Raw genomic sequence first — 19,710 nt, 5'->3', positions numbered from 1 at the left:
TGTCTGAGTCTGTAATACCAACATGTTTTAAACAGACCACCATAGTCACTGTGCCCAAGAACACTAAGGTAACCTTACTAAACGACTACTGACCGGTAGCACTCACGTCTTTATGAAGTGCATTGAAAGGCTGGTCATGGCTCACATCAACACCATCATCCCAGAAACCCTAGACCAACTCCAATTTGCATACCGACCCAATAGATCCACAGATTATGCAATCTCCATTGCACTCCACACTGCCCTTTCCCACCTGGACAAAAGTAACACCTATGTGAGAATACTAGTAATTGACTATAGCTCAGCATTCAACAACATAGTGCCCTCAAAGCTCATCAATAAGATAAGGACCGTGGGACTAAACACCTCTCTCTGCGACTAGATTCTGGACTTCCAGACGAGCCGCCCCCAGGTGGTAAGGGTAGGTAACAACACATCTGCCACGCTGATCCTCAACACTGGGGCCCCTCAGGGGTGCGTGCTCAGTCCCCTCCTGTACTCCTTGTTCACTCATGACTGCACAGCCAGGCACGACTCCAACCCCATCATTACATTTGCCGATAACACAACAGTGGTAGGCCTGATCACCGACAATGATGAGATAGCCTATAGGGAGGAGATCAGAGACCTGGCCATGTGGGTCAGGACAACAACCTCTCCCTCAACATGATCAAGACAAAGGAGATGATTGTGAACTACAGGAAAAAGAGGACCAAGCACGTCCCCATTCTCATCGACGGGGCTGTAGTGGAGAAGGTTGGGAGCTTCAAGTTCCTTGGTGTCCACATCACCAACAAACTAACATGGTCCAAGCACACCAGGACAGTCGTGAAGAGGGCACAACAAAACATATTCCCCCTCAGGACACTGAAAAGATTTGGCATGGGTCCTCAGATCCTCAAAAGGTTCTACAGCTGCACCATCGAGAGCATCCTGACTGGTTGCATCACTGCCTGTTATGGCAACTGCTCGGCCTCTGACCGCAAGGCACTACAGAGGGTAGTGCGAACGGCCCAGTACCGCACTGGGGCCAAGCTTCCTGCCATGCAGGACCTCTATACCAGGCGGTGTCAGAGGAAGGCCCTAAAAATTGTCAAAGACTCCAGCCACTCTAGTCATAGACTGTTCTCTCTGCTACCGCATGGCAAGCGGTACCAGAGCGCCAAGTCTAGGTCCAAGAGGCTTCTAAACAGCTTCTACCCCCAAGCCATAAGACTCCTGAACATCTAGTCAAATGGCTACCCAGACTATTTGCAGTGCCCCCCCATCCCTCTACCTACATGTACATACTACCTCAAATAACCGGTGCCCCCTCACATTGACTCTGTATCGGTACCCCCCGTATATAGTCTCGCTATTGTTATTTCACTGCTGCTCTTTAATTACTTGTTACTTTTATCTCTTAATCTTATCTGTATTTTTTGAAACTGCATTGTTGGTTAGGGGCTCGTAAGTAAGCATTTCATTGTAAGATGTAATACTTGTTGTATTCGGCACATGTGACTAATACAATTTGATTCTATTTTTTTATTTGATTTTTGGAAACCTTGAACACTGAACTTCATTATTATTTTAAAAGCTGGGTACGGCCCCTTGGAGTCTTGAGAGTTATAGGCACTTGGTGTAGATCTGAAAGCATGGACAGGTATTTGCCATATGATGATAGTAGCTCCAATTTGCCCTCAGATAGGATAGATGGACATACCCAGCCATCACCATTGTCTTAAAACGTCTTGAGATGTCATGAGACATGCAATTGAGACTTCTCAAGACACGTCTCAAGATGTCTTAAGACATTAAATGCCATGTCTTGAGACATTTTATGTGTGTCTTCAAGACATGTCTCAGACATTAATGTAAAATAGTGCTATGTCTTGAGATATTTTATTTCGGTATGTTTAACATTTTAACTTCATGGAACATTCTTTAGTCAACTGACACTTGATGCAAGACTCAAAAACAACATTCGGTCAAACCTGTAGGATTTAGCGACAAACTGTTTTTTTTTTCTCGAGTTGAGGTAAGCAAGCAAAGCATTTTAATATGTAGCCTAATGTATGTTAGCCATAACTATATTTAGTCAATATGAAGAACTACTGTATGTTAATGACATTTTGTTTTAGCAATAACAAATGAGATATTATGCTGACTCTGGTGAGCTAGCTAGCTAACAACTGTCAGTAGCTAGTAACGTTTTAAAAAATTATATAGTTCAATCTCTAAATGCCTGTTGTTACTTTTTTTCAGTTGTCAATTGGTATTTCCATTGAAAATGACCCATAATCACCAACATGTGATGTTCATAGGAGCATGTTAAATTTCATCGATGTGATTTGTCTATAAGAATTTTGAGTTGCTTGCTGTTAAATCACAAATCACTTTAGGTAAACTATGCTCTATCAGCAGTGGCGACCTGTCATTCACGGCAGGTGGTGCAGAAAAAATAGCAAAAAAATGAATTAAAATAATTTTGTTGTTGCCTGTTTTACACGTTATTTTGCATTAATACGTGTCACATATCAGTTTGCAAACAATGTAAAAAAAAAAAGAAGATTGAGTTAATAATGCAGCATACAAACATTCTTTTTTTTGCTTTCTTGAGTAAGGCAGCTCCAAAATGCAGGTGTTTCAGCCTAGCTCAGTGCTTTCTGTGGTGTTGGGGCAGCCAGGGGAATATACGGAGCGTAGGGGTTGATAATGTTCTCTAGTTGCGCCGTGATTGGCTCAGTGTTCTGTCACTCATGGGGACACAACTTCACCGCAAAATCTACGGGGAGAGCTCAAAAATTCAAGCCCCTTGGGTGCTGCCATAGAGTTACATTGGCCATCCAAGAAGGCTCAAGGTCATTGGCCACAGATAAAAGGATGTCAAATCACGTTATATCTACCGTAGCTTTGATTGAACTGATCATGTCAACATCATACTTTCAAAATCTTAGCTAGCAAGCTAGACAAGCAGTCATCATCATGAATCACGTCGACAATCTACTGGCAAATCCTTTTCAATCCTTGTCATATGAGGAGAAATTATAGGTAAAACTAATCGCTGCTCATCGGCAATAATTAAACAACCAGTTGGAAATCGGAAATTCAACAATGATTCAACAACAACTGCTATTCAGTGGAGTGGGTGTGTGGTCCAAGTCTGGGTTTAAGGGTCTCTTTTCCAAACTTAAAAGGATAAACATTCATGCTGTCAATCCAGCATGACTTCTACCACATTCAAAACAACTGGAAACTCGGAACTGGGAAATCTCAGACTTCAGTGAGTTAAAGACAACTGTGAACTCTGAAAAAACGAGCTCCAACTGGGAAATATGTTTTTAGCGGTCATCCAACTCGGAATTCCAAATCGGGAACTGAGGCCTCTTTCTAGAGCTCTGACCTGAAGATCACTGACGTCATGATTCAACCTTGTTTTTTTTCAGAGTTCCTAGTTGTCTTGAAAGCACCCCAAATCCAGAGAATGCCAGACTTTGATGACAAAGTTTGATGACAAAATTTCCCCACGAAAGCAGACTGCGCCACCTTCCTGTTCAAGTGAGCACAGCACAACAAGGAGAGTCCAAAAATGTCTTGTATGTTGCTGCATAAATGATGTAATATGCCAGAGAGAGATGTATACTGTAACTAAGAAAGTAATACTAAGTGTATGTTGTGTAGTAAGCTGTTAGCTGTTGGTGGTACACATGTAGCCTATAGCCTATTTTAGAGAAATGTCCTCATCTAATATTTTTAAGAGCTTTCATTGTCTTTTTCGAGATTTTTTTTGGAAATTACGCATTTTTAAAAGGCAATAAATTAGGCTGAATGAACTGTTTCGCTGCCAGACAAGGCTCTGCTGATAGCAAGCCAACACCTCCTTTGGCTGCCTTTTCTTCCAGTTCTCTGCTGCCATTGACTGGAACGAATTTCAAAAACCACTGAAGTTGGAGACTTATATCTCCCTCACTAACTTTAAGCGTCAGCTGTCAGAGCAGCTTACCGATCACTGCAGCTGTACACAGCCCATCTGTAAATAGCCCATCCAACCAACTACCTACCTCATCCCCATATTTGTTTTTGTTTTTCTGCTCTTTTGCACACCAGTATTTGTACTTGCACATCCTCATCTGTACATATCACTCCAGTGTAAATTGCTAAATTGTAATTACTTCACCACTATGGCCTATTTATTGCCTTACCTCCTTACTGCATTTGCACACACTGTATACAGATTTTTCTATTGTGTTATTGACAATATCCCATGTGTAACTCTGTGTTGTTTGTGTTGCACTGCTTTGCTTTATCTTGGCCAGGTCGCAGTTGTAAATGAGAACTTCTTCTCAATTGGCCTACCTGGTTAAATAAAGGTGAAATAAAAAGGTGTAGCAGTGGTGAGGATTCACTCCGTGGTGCTGAAAAGAATACTCTGCTTTTGGGACAGCTTTATGTAGGCCATAACAGTTTGTGGGCACCGTTTGACACCGTTACAGTGCAATTAATGTATTGTTTAGTGTTGTGTAGTGGCTTTGCTGGCATACATCTAAACAATTTTGGGGGGAGTTTGCCCAACCAATATTTGCATGCTAAAATCGCCACTGACTATCAGTGAATTAAACAATGGCTGGATCTCAAAAGTCTAAACTCTTACATTTATTTTTCTACTACATCATACATTTATTTTTTTACTACATCATTCTGAAAAAAGATAAAAGTTAAATCAATTCCCGCTCTTTTCTATTCATAAATTGAGTTTGAGTTTTCAAACAGGCCTATCCAGCCAGACAATGTTCAGATGAGGAAGAGGTTAGGAGAGGAAGCCACTCTAATATTCGATTAAGGCAGCCCCCCCTCCCGCACCTCTCTGATTCAGAGTGGTTGGGTTAAATGCGGAAGACACATTTCAGTTGAAGGCATTCAGTTGTGTAACTGACTAGGTACCCCCCTTTCCCTTTCCCTTACTATTGATGCTGCTGCCACAAAGTAAACACAGCCATATGACAATTCGGAGCTGCGCGCAAAGTTTGACGCACCCTCTAGTCTTGTAAGTGTCCCACCACAAGCCCGAGCTGGTATTTACCAGTAGTCAGCCAACCTGCATGCATGTATACTTGCCTTCTCCATTGTGAAGTGTGAACCCATCAAATCCTCTCTGGGAACGTACTGTATGTGCAGCGTGAATCCGCATTTGCATTATCATACGAGCTTCCTTGTGTTTCAATTTCGGATTTACTGAAACATCTGCGCGTGAGATATGCCATCCAGCAGCGAAAGTTTGGTAATACGCTATGCCAAATGAATCGTATTCAGCGGGTTTTATTTTGTGTCAGATCATTTATCATATCTCAAGCCGATAAATTGCATCACCCCAGGAATTTTGGGGGGTCATGTCTTAGATGGGATACATATTGTCAAATTGACATCAAAAGTAGATTTTTAAACCCATTTCTTAACGAACCTTAACCTAATTGTCATAACCTGCTACGTTAATTATCCTAACCTGCAGCGTAAATTCTCCTAAACCTCTTCGGATAAGTCAAAACCCGTTTTGGGGAGCACATGAATGCGAATATAGGTAAATTAGTACTTGCCATAAGGTAGAATGTTTTAGCAGTGGTTGTTTTGTTATCATTCACCACACTCGATCTAGCACGAGGGGAGAGAAAGTAACGTTTATTTTACGCTTTAATGAGTCCAGTTGTCTAGAGAATTCTAGAACAATATGGGAAGCACAGCAAATGACTCCAAGAAGAGAGACATTAAGATGACACCTAGAAAGAAGAGGACGCTTCGATTGAACATGCCTGTAAGTTTTTGTCCTCATAAATATTGAGACTGATATTTTTCGGGAGAAATTACTACCCTATTATATTTATGCTCGATCGCGCGTGCTCTGAAGTTGGGCATATATAGATGTGGGCGGGGTTGTGGTGTGTTTCCTTCAATTTCAAATACTGTTGTTCTCTACGATGTCTCTTTTGAATGTGTATAGTGAACAATATCTGGCATAGAACCTGTGGCATATAATCTGTGGCATATGTCATACAGAAAATGGATAGTGTTACAACAGGTGTATCACCATATTTCTGGTTTAAAAGAAAAACATGTTTTATTGTTACATACACCAAGCCTGCTTTTTCATTGAGTTTCCCGGCTTCTTTATGTACAGTGTAGGCTACATCACATGAACCATATATCCATGAAAATAAAGTTACATTTTACAGCATGCACAAAGCCTTTGTTTATTTTCAGGGCCATTATAATAACCCATGTATAGACATCATAACATAACTCGGTAGTATACTCATACATTTTGTTAAACCAGCTTTCTCTTCCCATCGGCTGTATGTAAAGTGTAAAATCTGTATTCCATTTGAGGTCAGCAGTCATCGTGAGTCATTCCATGTGAGTAGCTATCAGCGAAGACCAAAGGCACAGCACGTCAATCCTGTAATTATACCTTTACTGCTGATGTGATGTGACAGGTGATTATGGTTAGTAGAGGAAAAACTAGGGATCATGTTTCATGATGTGAATACTAACAGACTGTAACGGCTGTCGTAGAGAGGGGACCAAAGCACAGCGTGTTGATTGCTCATGATTAATATTTATTTTAACTCAGAACACTAAAGAAAAAATAACAAAGCGAAAACAAAAGCTCACAGTTCTGTCAGGTACATAAACTAAACAGAAGACAACTACCCATCAACACAGGTGGGGGAAAAAAACTACTTAAGTATGATCTCCAATTAGAGACAACGAGGGTTAGCTGCCTTTAATTGGAGATCATCCCAAAAAACAACAACATAGAAATAGAAAACTAGAACCTAAACATAGATATACAAAACATAGAAAAACACAAAACACCCCCTGTCATGCCCTGACCTACTCTACCATAGAAAATAACATCTTACTATGGTCAGGACGTGACACAGACAATCGATATTATTACTCACATCTTTATGTATACACACACATACACACATACACACACACACACACACACACGCACTTACCTACGATAAGTCACTATCATCAGTAATACTGCTGTTATGCAAAATCTCAGCCCTTTAAAAGAGAGGTGACCTTCAAATCTGTGATACTGATGTTAAGGCAAATTCAAGTCATGGAACATTCTGTGACGCACCCAGGCCGTTCCTCATGGATCTCCAAACTCACCATGCATTATAAAGGAAGTGGTCACAGATAGCCGTTAACCAATGACTTGCTCGGCATCCATCTGCACTCCCTCAACAATATTTTATTATTGGAGCAAAAGAGCAGAAGGCCTGATTCCAATTTGACAAGGCTTTCTCCTCCCTCTGCCCTTGTGGCCTGTTTCTCTGTGATCTGAAATGATTGTCTCAGTAGAACTACAGTGTAATTCATGTACAGTAATGCTGTACCAAGCTCACCAGAGGGCTAGTTAGATGGAGTTATAATACAACCAACCCCACTCCTTTCCGGTCCACATGAGGAGGCAGTATAGGAGGAGGGAAGAGGGCTAGTTCTTGGATTAGGGAAGAGCGATTGGATTGAAATTCAGCCATGTGCTTCAGCTTTTCTTCTTCTTAGGTTGTTTCTGGACAGGGCCTATATGTGCTCCAGATCACTGACCTTTGGCCATACCCTTCAGAAAAGCTTGATGTGGTCTACAGGTACTTGTGATGTTTTTACCTGAAGTCTATGGACTGTCACACACCTGGTAGTGGAATAAGGACAAATCCTAGAATTTCATTGGTCAGGAATTATTGGTGAAGAGACAATGGATGCTTCCACCATTTTAATCAATCATCTTCCTATGTGCCACTATGCTGTTTTGATGACATGCCAAGATATATCTACGAAACCAAATGTCCTACATTTGTGGAAAGAGTAAGACGCTCTGCTCTGTTCTCATGGACATGGGAAATGATTTCCTATGTGTTTGTTGTTTAGTAACAACAACATACCATCATCCTCCATTTGAGCAGGTCTGCCTGCGTATCCCCATATCCACACTTATATACTAGGTCTACTCGTTATGTTATCCAAACAAATGCAGTAGCATTGATTTTTAAGAAGTTACACATTGATTTAGTGATTCACTGTTACTTTAGGTTACCTGCCTCATATTGACTCTAATGCCATTAAGGCTGCTTGACACAAAATACAATGTCGCTCTTGGGTTTATGTCAATTGAACAGTGTATGTGTAAAGAATGCCCTTCTTTCTCTATCTTGCATATTCTGGACAATCAGGCATTATACGTGACATCCGAACTGCTTAGTGGACAGTGGATCACCACACAGTGAAATCTGTCTTACAATGGAACATGGTTTATTTTCTTTTTGTTTTCAGCTGCTGGTGATTTTAAGATAGGATCAGGCAGGGAAAGGGTTATATTTCTTAATATAAACTAGCTTGTTTGAGCCCTGAATGCTGATTGGCTGACAGCCGTGGTATATTTAAGCAATAAGGCAGGAGGGGTGTGGTATATGGCCAATATTCCACAGCTAAAGGCTGTTCTTATGCACGACGCAACGCTGAGTGCCTGGATACAGCCCTTAGCCGTGGTATATTGGCCATATATCACAAACCCCCGAGGTGCCTTATTGCTATTATTAACTGGTTACCAATGTAATTACAGCATTAAAAATACATGTTTTGTCATACCCGTAGTATACGGTCTGATATACCACAGCTGTCAGCCAATCAGCATTCAGGACAGGAACGACTCAGTTTATAACAGACCGTATACCATGGGTATGACAAAACAAGTTTATAATAGCAATAAGGTTTGTGGTATATGCCAATATACCACGGCTAAGGCCTGTAATCCAGACACTCCGCGTTGCATCGTGCATAACAACAGCCCTTAGCTGTGGTATATTGGCCGTATACCACACCTCCCCAGGCCTTATTGCTTAATTAAATGTGTATTGATATGGCTTTGCACAGTGCTGATGTATTTCTGGAGTGGAGTAGCCTAGTTGTTTGGAAGAAGCATGGGTTATCTCCAATGCGTCTGGGTTGGTCAACTATCCATGTCAAGGCTACTATTGACAGACTGATAATGTAAGCCTTGTGAATGTTAGGAGACACCATTTTCCATTATAGCCTGGATATACAGTACCAGTCAAAAGTTTGGACACACCTACTCATTCTAGGATTTTTGTTTATTTTTACTATTTTCTACATTGTAGAATAATAGTGGAGACATCAAAACTATGAAATAACACATATGGAATCATGTAGTAACCAAAAAAGTGTTAAATATTTCAAGATATATTTGAGATTAGTAGCCACCCTTTGCCTTGATGGCAGCTTTGCACACTCTTGGCATTTTGACTGTACATTTTGATGTGCATTCCTCCGTTTTCTCCTTTTTACATGTTTTCAATATTCTATTGAAAGGAAAGAATGAGTTCTAATAGAATAAACTCAAGTCTGCATGAATGTATACATTTGCATGTCTTATGATACACTTCTCTCAGTCATGGCCATTTCCATGTAAAAGGACCCATGAGCAACAAGGTGAAGTTCATAGGAGTATGTCAAATTGGGTGTCAAATGAATGCTAAGAGTCTATATTTTTAAGAAATGAAGGCATATATACATTTCCCACCATTTTCCCTCATAGATATTTGAAATAAGCAAAGGCTTTGATTTCTGGTCAAACAGATGGAAAGGGGGTCTTATAAAACATCTACCAGAGAGTCTTAAAATGTATTAGAAATACATGAAAACACAGCAATGTTCAAGTGAAGACCCCTGCCAACTATACTGAACAAAATATCAATGCAACATGCAACAATTTCAACGATTTTACTGAGTTACAGTTCATATAAAGAAGTCAGTCAACTGAAATAAATAAATTAGGCCCTAATCTATGGATTTCACATGACTGGGCAGGGGCGCAGCATGGGTGGTTCTGGGAGGGCATAGGCCTACCCACTTGGGAGCCAGACCCACCCACTGGGGAGGGGCTTTATTACAGACAGAAATACTCATCAGCACCCCCCATCTCCCCTCTCAGACGATCCCACAGGTGAAGATGCCGGATTTGGAGGTCCTTGGATGGCGTGGTTACACGTGGTCTGCGGTTGTGAGGCCGGTTGGATGTACTGCCAAATTCTGTAAAACAACGTTGGAGGCAGGTTACGGTAGATAAATTAACATTTAATTCTCTGGCAACAGCTCTGGTGGACATTCCTGCAGTCAGCATGCCAATTGCACGCTCCCTCAAAACTTGGCATTGTGTTGATGACAAAACTGCACATTTTAGAGTGGCCTTTTATTGTACCCAGCACAAGGTGCACCTGTGTAATGATCACGCTGTTTAATCAGCTTCTTGATATGCCACACCTGTCAGGTGGATGGATTAACAGGGATGTAAACACATTTGTGCACAAAAATTTAGAGAAATAAGCTTTTTGTGCTTATGGAACATTTCTGGGATCTTTTATTTCAGCTCATGAATCATGGGACCAACACTTTCATGGCAACAATATTCACATCTCTTCTGTTCTATTGTGTCCAGACAATAGGCTGGTGCAGTGGCTGGGCCTCTGTTCACCAATAGACACCTAGAGAGAGGGGGTGCAAACTACAACAGAGGCATGGCCAAATCTCAGTGTGCAATTGAGATTATTGTCCACATCACCTGTGGCCCTGTGTGTGCGATAATGAGCGTAGAAGAGTTTCCAGACAATGTGTGTTACTATGAAACATACTGTATAGGAACGTGTTGGCCAGATTGGAGAACTACTTGTGGAAATTTTGAATGGTGTAATATTGTTTTTGGTTTTCTTTGCATTAGAAAACATTTGACTGCACCTAGAGGTCGACCGATTATGATTTTTCAACGCCAATACTGATTATTGGAGGACCAAAAAAAGCCAGTACTGATTAAATCGGCTGATTTTTATATATATATATTTGTAATAATGACAATTACAACAATACTGAATGAACACTTTTATTTTAACTTAATATAATACAAAATAAAATCAATGTAGTCTCAAATAAATAATGAAACATGTTCAATTTGGTTTAAATAATGCAAAAACAAAGTGTTGGAGAAGAAAGTAAAAGTGCAATATGTGCCATGTAAAAAAGCTAACATTAAAGTTCCTTGCTCAGAACATGAGAACATATGAAAGCTGGTGGTTCCTTTTTAACATGATTCTTCAATATTCCCAGTTAAGAAGTTTTAGGTTGTAGTAATATAGGAATTATAGGACTATTTCTCTATTCCATTTGTATTTCATATACCTTTGACTATTGGATGTTCTTATAGGCACTATAGTATTGCCAGCCTAGTCTCTGGAGTTGATAGGCTTGAAGTCATAAACATCGCTGTGCTTCAAGCATTGCGAAGAGCTGCTGGCAAACACAGGAAAGTGCTGTTTGAATTAATGCTTACGAGCCTGCTGCTGCCTACCTCCGCTCAGTCAGACTACTCTATCAAATCATAGACTTAATTATAATATACAAAACACACAGAAATACAAGCCTTAGGTCATTAATATTGTCAAATTCGGAAACTATTATTTGCGAAATACGGAACCGAAATACGGAACCGATCCATATTTTGTCAAACGGAAGGCAACCCTATGTCTAAATATTGCTGTTACACTGCACAACCTTAAATGTTATGTCATAATTATTTAAAATTCTGGCAAATGAATTACGTTCTTTGTTAGGAAAAAAGGTCTTCACACAGTTCGCAACGAGTTAGGCGGCCCAAACTGCTGCATAAACCCTGACTCTGCTTGCACTGAACGCAAGAGAAGCGCCACAATTTCCCTAGTTAATATTGCCTACTAACATGAATTTCTTTTAACTAAATATGCAGGTTTTAAAAAAGATACTTGTGTATTGATTGTAAGAAAGGCATTGATGTTTATGGTGAGGTTCATTGATGCAACGATTGTGCTTTTTTCGCGAATGCGCTTTTCTTAAATCATCACCCGTTTGGCAAAGTAGGCTATGATTCGATGATAAATTAACAGGCACCGCATTGATTATATGCAACGCAGGACAAGCTAGTTAAACTAGTAATATCATCAACCATGTGTAGCTTGATTGTTTTTTATAAGATAAGTGTAATGCTAGCTAGCAACTTGACTTGGCTCCTTGCTGCACTCGCGTAACAGGTGGTCAGCCTGCCACGCAGTTTCCTCGTAGATTGCAATGTAATCGGCTATAATCGGCGTCCAAAAATGCCGATTACCGATTGTTATGAAAGCTTGAAATCGTCCCTAATTAATCGGTCGACCTCTAACTGCACCAAAGACTTGCTTCAGTATTTGCAAGGTGGAGTTGGTGGATTAGGGACAGGGGTATGTGACGACTCCTTTTGTATAGAGATGTTTGAAGTCCAGGGACTCTTGCCATCAGCTGAAGTTCTCACAATGAGTGATGACATTCAGTTCCAATCTTTGAATGTATGTTGTCCCTGACATCTGACCGGTATTTACTGTTCTGTATAAACCAATGGGCACACTGCAAATCATATTTAATCTAAGATTTCAGGGATATTATAATGCTCTATTTCAGAGGCAGACTGAAATATCATGTGAATAATAACTTAAATCATATGATTAACAAATATCGTTATGATCCAGTGAACACCCCATCATTGTCATTCTTGCTTGTAAGCATGACAGAAGTGCCTGAACTGTAACTGTATGTCCTATATCAATGTAACTGTATGTCCTATATCAATGTAACAGTGTGCCCTATATCAATGTAACAGTGTGTCCTATATCAATGTAACAGTATGTCCTATATCAATGTAACAGTATGTCCTATATCAATGTAACAGTGTGTCCTATGTCAATGTAACAGTGTGTCCTATATCAATGTAACATTATGTCCTATATCAATGTAACAGTGTGTCCTATATCAATGTAACAGTGTGTCCTATATCAATGTAACAGTGTGTCCTATATCAATGTAACAGTGTGTCCTATATCAATGTAACAGTATGCCATATATCAATGTAACAATATGCCCTATATCAATGTAACAGTGTGTCCTATATCAATGTAACAGTGTGTCCTATATCAATGTAACAGTGTGTCCTATATCAATGTAACAGTGTGTCCTAAATCATTGTAACAGTATGTCCTATATCAATGTAACAGTATGCCCTATATCAATGTAACAGTGTACTATATCAATGTAACAATGCGTCCTATATCAATGTAACAGTGTGTCCTATATCAATGTAACAGTGTGCCCTATATCAATGTAACAGTATGTCTTATATCAATGTAACAGTATGTCCTATATCAATGTAACAGTATGTCCTATCGATGTAACAGTATGCCCCATATCAATGTAACAGTATGTCCTATATCAATGTAAAATTATGTCCTATATCAATGCAACAGTATGTCCTATATCAATGTAACATTATGTCCTATATCAATGTAACAGTGTGTCCTATATCAATGTAACAGTATGTCTTATATCAATGTAACAGTATGCCCCATATCAATGTAACAGTATGTCCTATATCAATGTAAAATTATGTCCTATATCAATGCAACAGTATGTCTTATATCAATGTAACCGTATGTCTTATATCAATGTAACAGTGTGTCCTATAGTATTATTGTGGGGCTTGCCCAGCAAGAGCCCCATCTTAGATATTCAACCTTCTTCTTCTTATTATTCTTAAGCACGCTACTCCTCCTACACCGTTTAAGATACAAACGGCGTTCAAACTTTTTTAAACGTACGGAACGGTCTAACTCAAGTTGCTTTTATACAACTTTTTGATAGTGTTATACTTTTTACGTTATTGTTTTTTTGTCCTCTTTTTTTGCCGCCCCATCCGCTTTCATGGCATTTCTCCCCATTGTGACGTTACCAAATCATGCAACTTTTGACACAAATCAGCTAATTATTCCACTTTGCAACAAATTAGACAAAACGTTAGAGTGTTCTTCGTCTACTTCTCTGCTACTCAAATCTGGCATTTGAACAAGAAAATAATATTCTGATAAAAAGTTACCGCAGTTTAAGTAACCGCATCAACAACATTTTCTGTAACATTTTTGCAAGCAACTGCCGTTTTGACCACTAGCCCAACAAGTTAGACAAAAAGTTCAAGCATTTGTAAAATGTGTCTAGCTCTCTGCGATTCATATCTGTTCTTGGGAATCAAAATATTCACTACGGATCATACGGTACAGCTGTTTTAGTAACTGCATTACCCCATCTTCCAACTTTTCTCAAACAACTGCCGTTTTGACCACTAACTTAGAGAAAATGTTTGAGGTATGAAATCTTCCCATACCACTCTGCTTGACAAATCTGAAAACGTATTAGAAATTGTGTGTACCAATCTGTAACTAGAGCCGTTTTAATAACCCACCGCCTGCTCTCTTCTAGCAACAGCTCTCTGTGTCATCAATGAGATGCCAAAACGGAGCCGTTGCTATGATACTCACAGACATAGAGGGCCAACATTATGAGGAGAGTGAAGAGAGTGACCACAATTACTGACCACAACAACACAACAACTGAACCACACAACTACTGACCAAAACAACTGACAACCACTCAACAACTTACTGCAAAAACACAACTGCTTACCATATCTAGTGACCACAACCACACAACTTCTGACCACAACCGTACAACTTCTAACCACATCTAGTGACCGTAACCACACAACTACTGACAACAACCACGCAACTTCTGAACACAACCACATAACTGCTTACCACATCTAGTGATCACAACCACACAGCTTTTGACCACAACCACACAACTATTGAACACAACTACTGACCACAACCACATGACTTCTGACCACACATCTACTGACCACAACTACTGACCCAATCTAAAGACTATCGATGGAAATTAAAAATGATTTCTTAATTTCAATAATATAATCAAAGTACAATTTTTTTTAAACTTCTTTCAATACCGCAATTCGTTTTTTAAATAGCGTTAGAAAGCCCCACAACTTTACTTGTAAAGCTACCATCTAGTTATTATTATTATGATAATAATTGAAAATAAATGTATGTTGCACTAAAAGGCCATAGGCTGTATTGTAATCCAAGGTCTTGTTTTCCAAACCCGCTGGTATTTCTGTAAGTTCCATTACATTTCATTGACACAGTAAGGTATGTAGGTGTCGCAGATGACACGGGGCAGGAAGCTTTGGTCCTCATCTTGCTCAGTCCGTGTGCGTAGGAGGACATGTTTTTGTCTGTACTAATAGATCTTACGTAAAGATACACTACCGTTCAAAACTTTGGGGTCACTTAGAAATGTCCGTGGTTTTTAAAGAAAATCACATTTTTTGGTCCATTTAAAATAACATCAAATTGATCAGAAATACAGTGTATGTCACGTCGGACTTGGACTGGCTGATAGGTGGAATCAAGTGCAGGAGACAGAGGTGCTGGAGGTGAGTGTCTTTTAATAATCCTACTCACACACACGCTGAAAAGCACAGGGCTCTATACAAAGTTCCAGTAATTAGTTAACTGCGCCCGTACAACACAAAAATATAATTCCTAAGGCAAGGAGCGCAGCCCGGTAATTTTTATACAAAAACAAAACTGTCGATCACACAACGTGGACAATAAACAATCCCGCACAAAATCCCAACTGAAAACACACATTAAATAAGTCCCCACTAATGACATACACAAAACAGGTGCGGAACAGACAGACAAAACTAAACGACAGAAACAACGATCGGTGGCAGCTAATAGGCCGACGACCGCCGAGCGCCGCCCGACCGAGGAGGGGCGCCACTTTCGTTGGATCCTGTGACAGTGTAAAAGTTGTTAATGTTGTAAATGACTATTGTAGCTGGAAACGGCTGATTTTTTATGGAATATCTACAGTGGCTTGTGAAAGTATTCACCCACTTGGCCATTTTCCTATTTTGTTGCCTTACAACCTGGAATTAAAATTTATTTTTGAGGGGTTTGTATAATTTGATTTACACAACATGCCTACCACTTTGAAGATACAAAATATTTTTTATTGTGAAACAAACAAGAAATAAGACAAAAAAATGTAAAACTTGAGCGTGAATAACTGTTTACCCCCCAAAGTCAATACTTTGTAGAGCCACCTTTTGCAGCAATTACAGCTGCAGGTGTCTTGGGGTATGTCTCTATAAGCTTGGCACATCTAGCCACTGGGATTTTTGCCCATTCTTAAAGGAAAATCTGCTCCAGATCCTTCAAGTTGGATGGGTTCCACTGGTGTACAGCAATCTTTAAGTCATACCACAGATTCTCAATTGGATTGAGGTCTGGGCTTTGACTAGGCCATTCCAAGACATTTAAATGTTTCCCCTTAAACCACTCGAGTGTTGCTTTAGCAGTATGCTTAGGGTCATTGTCCTGCTGGAAGGTGAACCTCTGTCCCAGTATCAAATCTCTGGAATACTGAAACAGGTTTCCCTCAAGAATTTCCCTGTATTTAGCGCCATCCATCTTTCCTTCAATTCTGACCAGTTTCCAAGTCCCTGCCGATGAAAAACATCCCCACAGCATGATGCTGCCACCATGCTTCACTGTGGGGATGGTATTTTCGGGGTGATGAGAGGTGTTGGGTTTGCGCCAGACATAGCATTTTCCTTGATGGCCAAAAAGCTCAATTTTAGTCTCATCTGACCAGAGTACCTTCTTCCATATGTTTGGGGAGTCTCCCACACGCCTCTTGGCAAACACCAAACGTGTTTGCTTATTTTTTTCTTTTAGCAATGGCTTTTTTTGTGGCCACTCTTCTGTAAAGCCCAGCTCTGTGGAGTGAACGGCTTAAAGTGGTCCTATGGACAGATACTCCAATCTCCACTGTGGAGCTTTGCAGTTCCTTCAGGGTTATCTTTGGTCTCTTTGTTGCCTCTCTGATTAATGCCCTCCTTGCCTGGTCCATGAGTTTTGGTGGGCGGCCCTCACTTGGCAGGTTTGTTGTGGTGCCATATTCTTTCCATTTTTTAATAATGGATTTAATGGTGCTCGGTGGGATGTTCAAAATTTCAGATCTTTTTTTATAACCCAAACCTGATCTGTTCTTCTCCACAACTTTGTCTCTGACCTGTTTGGAGAGCTCCTTGGTCTTCATGGTGCCACTTGCTTGGTAGTGCCCCTTGCTTAGTGGTGTTGCAGACTCTGGGTCCTTTGAGGACAGATGTATATATACACTGAGATCATGTGACAGATCATGTGACACTTAAATAAAGTCCACATATGTGCAATCTAACTAATTATGTGACTTCTGAAGTTAATTGGTTGCACCAGATCTTATTTAGGGGCTTCATAGCAAAGGGGGTGAATACATATGCGCACACCACTTTTCCGTTTTTTATTTCTTCGAATTTTTTGAAACAAGTAATTTTTCATTTCACTTCACCAATTTGGACTATTTTGTGTATGTCCATTACATTAAATCCAAATAAAGATCAATTTAAATTACAGGTTGTAATGCAACAAAATAGGAAAAACGCCAAGAGGGATGAATACTTTTGCAAGGCACTGTACATAGGCGTACAGAGGCCCATTACCATCAACCATCACTCCTGTGTTCCAATGGCATGTTGTGTTAGCTAATCCAAGTTTATCATTTTAAAAGGTGAATTGATCATTAGAAAACCCTTTTGCAATTATGTTAGTGCAGCTGAAAACTGTTGTACTGATTAAAGAAGCAATAAAACTGTCCTTCTTTAGACTAGTTGAGTATCTGGAGCATGAGCATTTGTGGGTTGGATTACAGACTCAAAATGACCAGAAACAAAGAACTTTCTTCTGAAACTCGCCAGTTTATTCTTGCTCTGAGAAATGAAGGCTATTCCATGCGAGAACTTGCCAAGAAACTGAAGATCTTGTACAACACTGTGTACTACTCCCTTCACAGAACAGAGTAAACTGGCACTAACCAGAATAGAAAGAGGAGTGGGAGACCCCGGTGCACAACTGAGCAAGAGGACAAGTACATTAGAGTGTCTCGTTTCAGAAACAGACGCCTCACAAGTCCTCAACTGGCAGCTTCATTAACTTCTCTAGGGTAGCGGGCAGTATTTTCATGGCCGGATGAAAAACGTACCCAAATTAAACGGCCTACTACTCGGGCCCAGGAACTATAATATGCATATTATTAGTGTGTTCGATAGGCAATGACTTGAAAGGACTACAAGCACCAGATTTCCCACTTCCTGGTTAGATTTTTCTCAGGTTTTGGCCTGCCATATGAGTTCTGTTATACTCACAGACACCATTCAAACAGTTTTAGAAACTTTAGGGTGTTTTCTATCCAAATCAATTATATGCATATTCTAGTTTCTGGGCAGTAGTAATAACCAGATTGAATCGGGTACGTTTTTTATCCGGATGTGAAAATACTGCCCCCTACCCTAGAGAGGTTAATGATAATGCAGAGGATTTTCCCAAGGTTGTTGTTGATGTACATCCCCCAGTAGTTACTGGGATCAAATTTGTCTCCACTTCTGTGGATTGGGGTGATCAGTACTTGGTTGCTCTCTCTCTCTCTCTCTCTTAGGGAGGTGCTATTCCCCCTCCCCCCTCACCTCCCCCCCACCCCCACCCCGGGCCCTGCATGTCTAGCCTGTCTTCTCCCGGGGACTGGCCTGAGATTCATCAAATAGGATTTGTAAGCGCTTAAGGCAGCACTTTTGTTGACTATCTCATTATAGCATAGCTAAGTACTCGTTAGGCAACACTGGACTAGCCTTGCACTCAGAGAATGGAAAGGGTAAGGGTATAAGTCTTGAGTTGTGATTTTTGAAGCTCAGACAGATTAGCATCGCTGGGGATTGGTTTTTCTCTTGATCCGAAAGACAGGTTTTTTTTTTCCAGACTAATTTTCAAAGCTGGAGGACAGGTCAAAGTGAGCTCATCTCTTGGGGGGGAAGGTTTTTCTCCACTTGTTGTTATTCTGCTCATGCCTGTATGTAGATAAGAACCCTCAGTGCTCCAGGACCATATGCACAGCAGAGGGGATTTTGCTAGTCGTTCTGCACTTTGGGAGTAGAAGGTAAATTACAAGTGTGTGAGTGTTGAGTTGGGTTTGTGTTCTAGTCTAAGGGTATGCAAAGAGGTAATGGGATTGGAACATGTGCTTGAGAAGAGAAATCAAAGTCCCTTTGGGTATTTTTGTTACAAGATTCTAAATGTGACTTACTCAGAATATATAGTTGCTAGATCCACGGTGGGAGCTGGATCCACTGTAGTAGCTGGATCCACTGTAGTAGCTGGACCAACTGTAGTAGCTGGACCCACTGTAGTAGCTGGACCCACTGTAGTAGCTGGACCCACTGTAGTAGCTGGATCCACTGTAGTAGCTGGACCCACTGTAGTAGCTGGACCCACTGTAGTAGCTGGACCCACTATAGGAGCTGGATCCACTGTAGTAGCTGGATCCACTGTAGTAACTGGATCGAATGGTGCAATTTCCCATTTGCCATTATTTTTCAGATGTAGAATTATTTCCACCCTATGTTGTAAACCAGGGGTGGGGAATATTGCCCTACAATGGTAGGTGTAAGTGAGGCTTTTGTTCCAACCAAGCAGTAACACAGCTGATCCCAGGGACTACAGATGAAAACTGTCTGGCTGGCTAAGTCTGGCACATTTACAGAAATGTTGATTCCATGTACATTGATTACATGTACATTGTCCCTGTTAAATAAATGTAATAATTGAAATTAAATTCCATTCATCACTGTCTTGATTGATGACT

General features: G+C 40.3%; 1 protein-coding gene across 4 annotated transcripts in view; it reads left to right on the top strand.

Moving 5' to 3' along the window:
• Window positions 1-5,776: 5,776 nt before the first annotated feature.
• The window catches only part of prkag2a (protein kinase, AMP-activated, gamma 2 non-catalytic subunit a), a 149,629-nt gene continuing 135,695 nt past the window's right edge, over window positions 5,777-19,710 (top strand). For 2 of the 4 annotated variants that reach the window (XM_029693818.1, XM_029693791.1), the window contains exon 1: window positions 5,777-5,788. In XM_029693818.1, the coding sequence (XP_029549678.1) occupies window positions 5,783-5,788 (6 nt within the window). In that variant the 5' untranslated portion in view covers window positions 5,777-5,782. Of the gene's footprint in view, window positions 5,789-15,380; window positions 15,404-18,929; window positions 19,006-19,710 lie in introns of those variants that run through there. The other 2 variants (XM_029693807.1, XM_029693797.1) reach the window with 2 other exon arrangements.

This window comes from Salmo trutta, chromosome 2 (assembly GCF_901001165.1).
Source record: "Salmo trutta chromosome 2, fSalTru1.1, whole genome shotgun sequence".
Taxonomy (NCBI): Eukaryota; Metazoa; Chordata; class Actinopteri; order Salmoniformes; family Salmonidae; genus Salmo; species Salmo trutta.
Note: the sequence above shows the minus strand (reverse complement) of the source record. Positions and strands in the feature narration are given on the sequence as shown.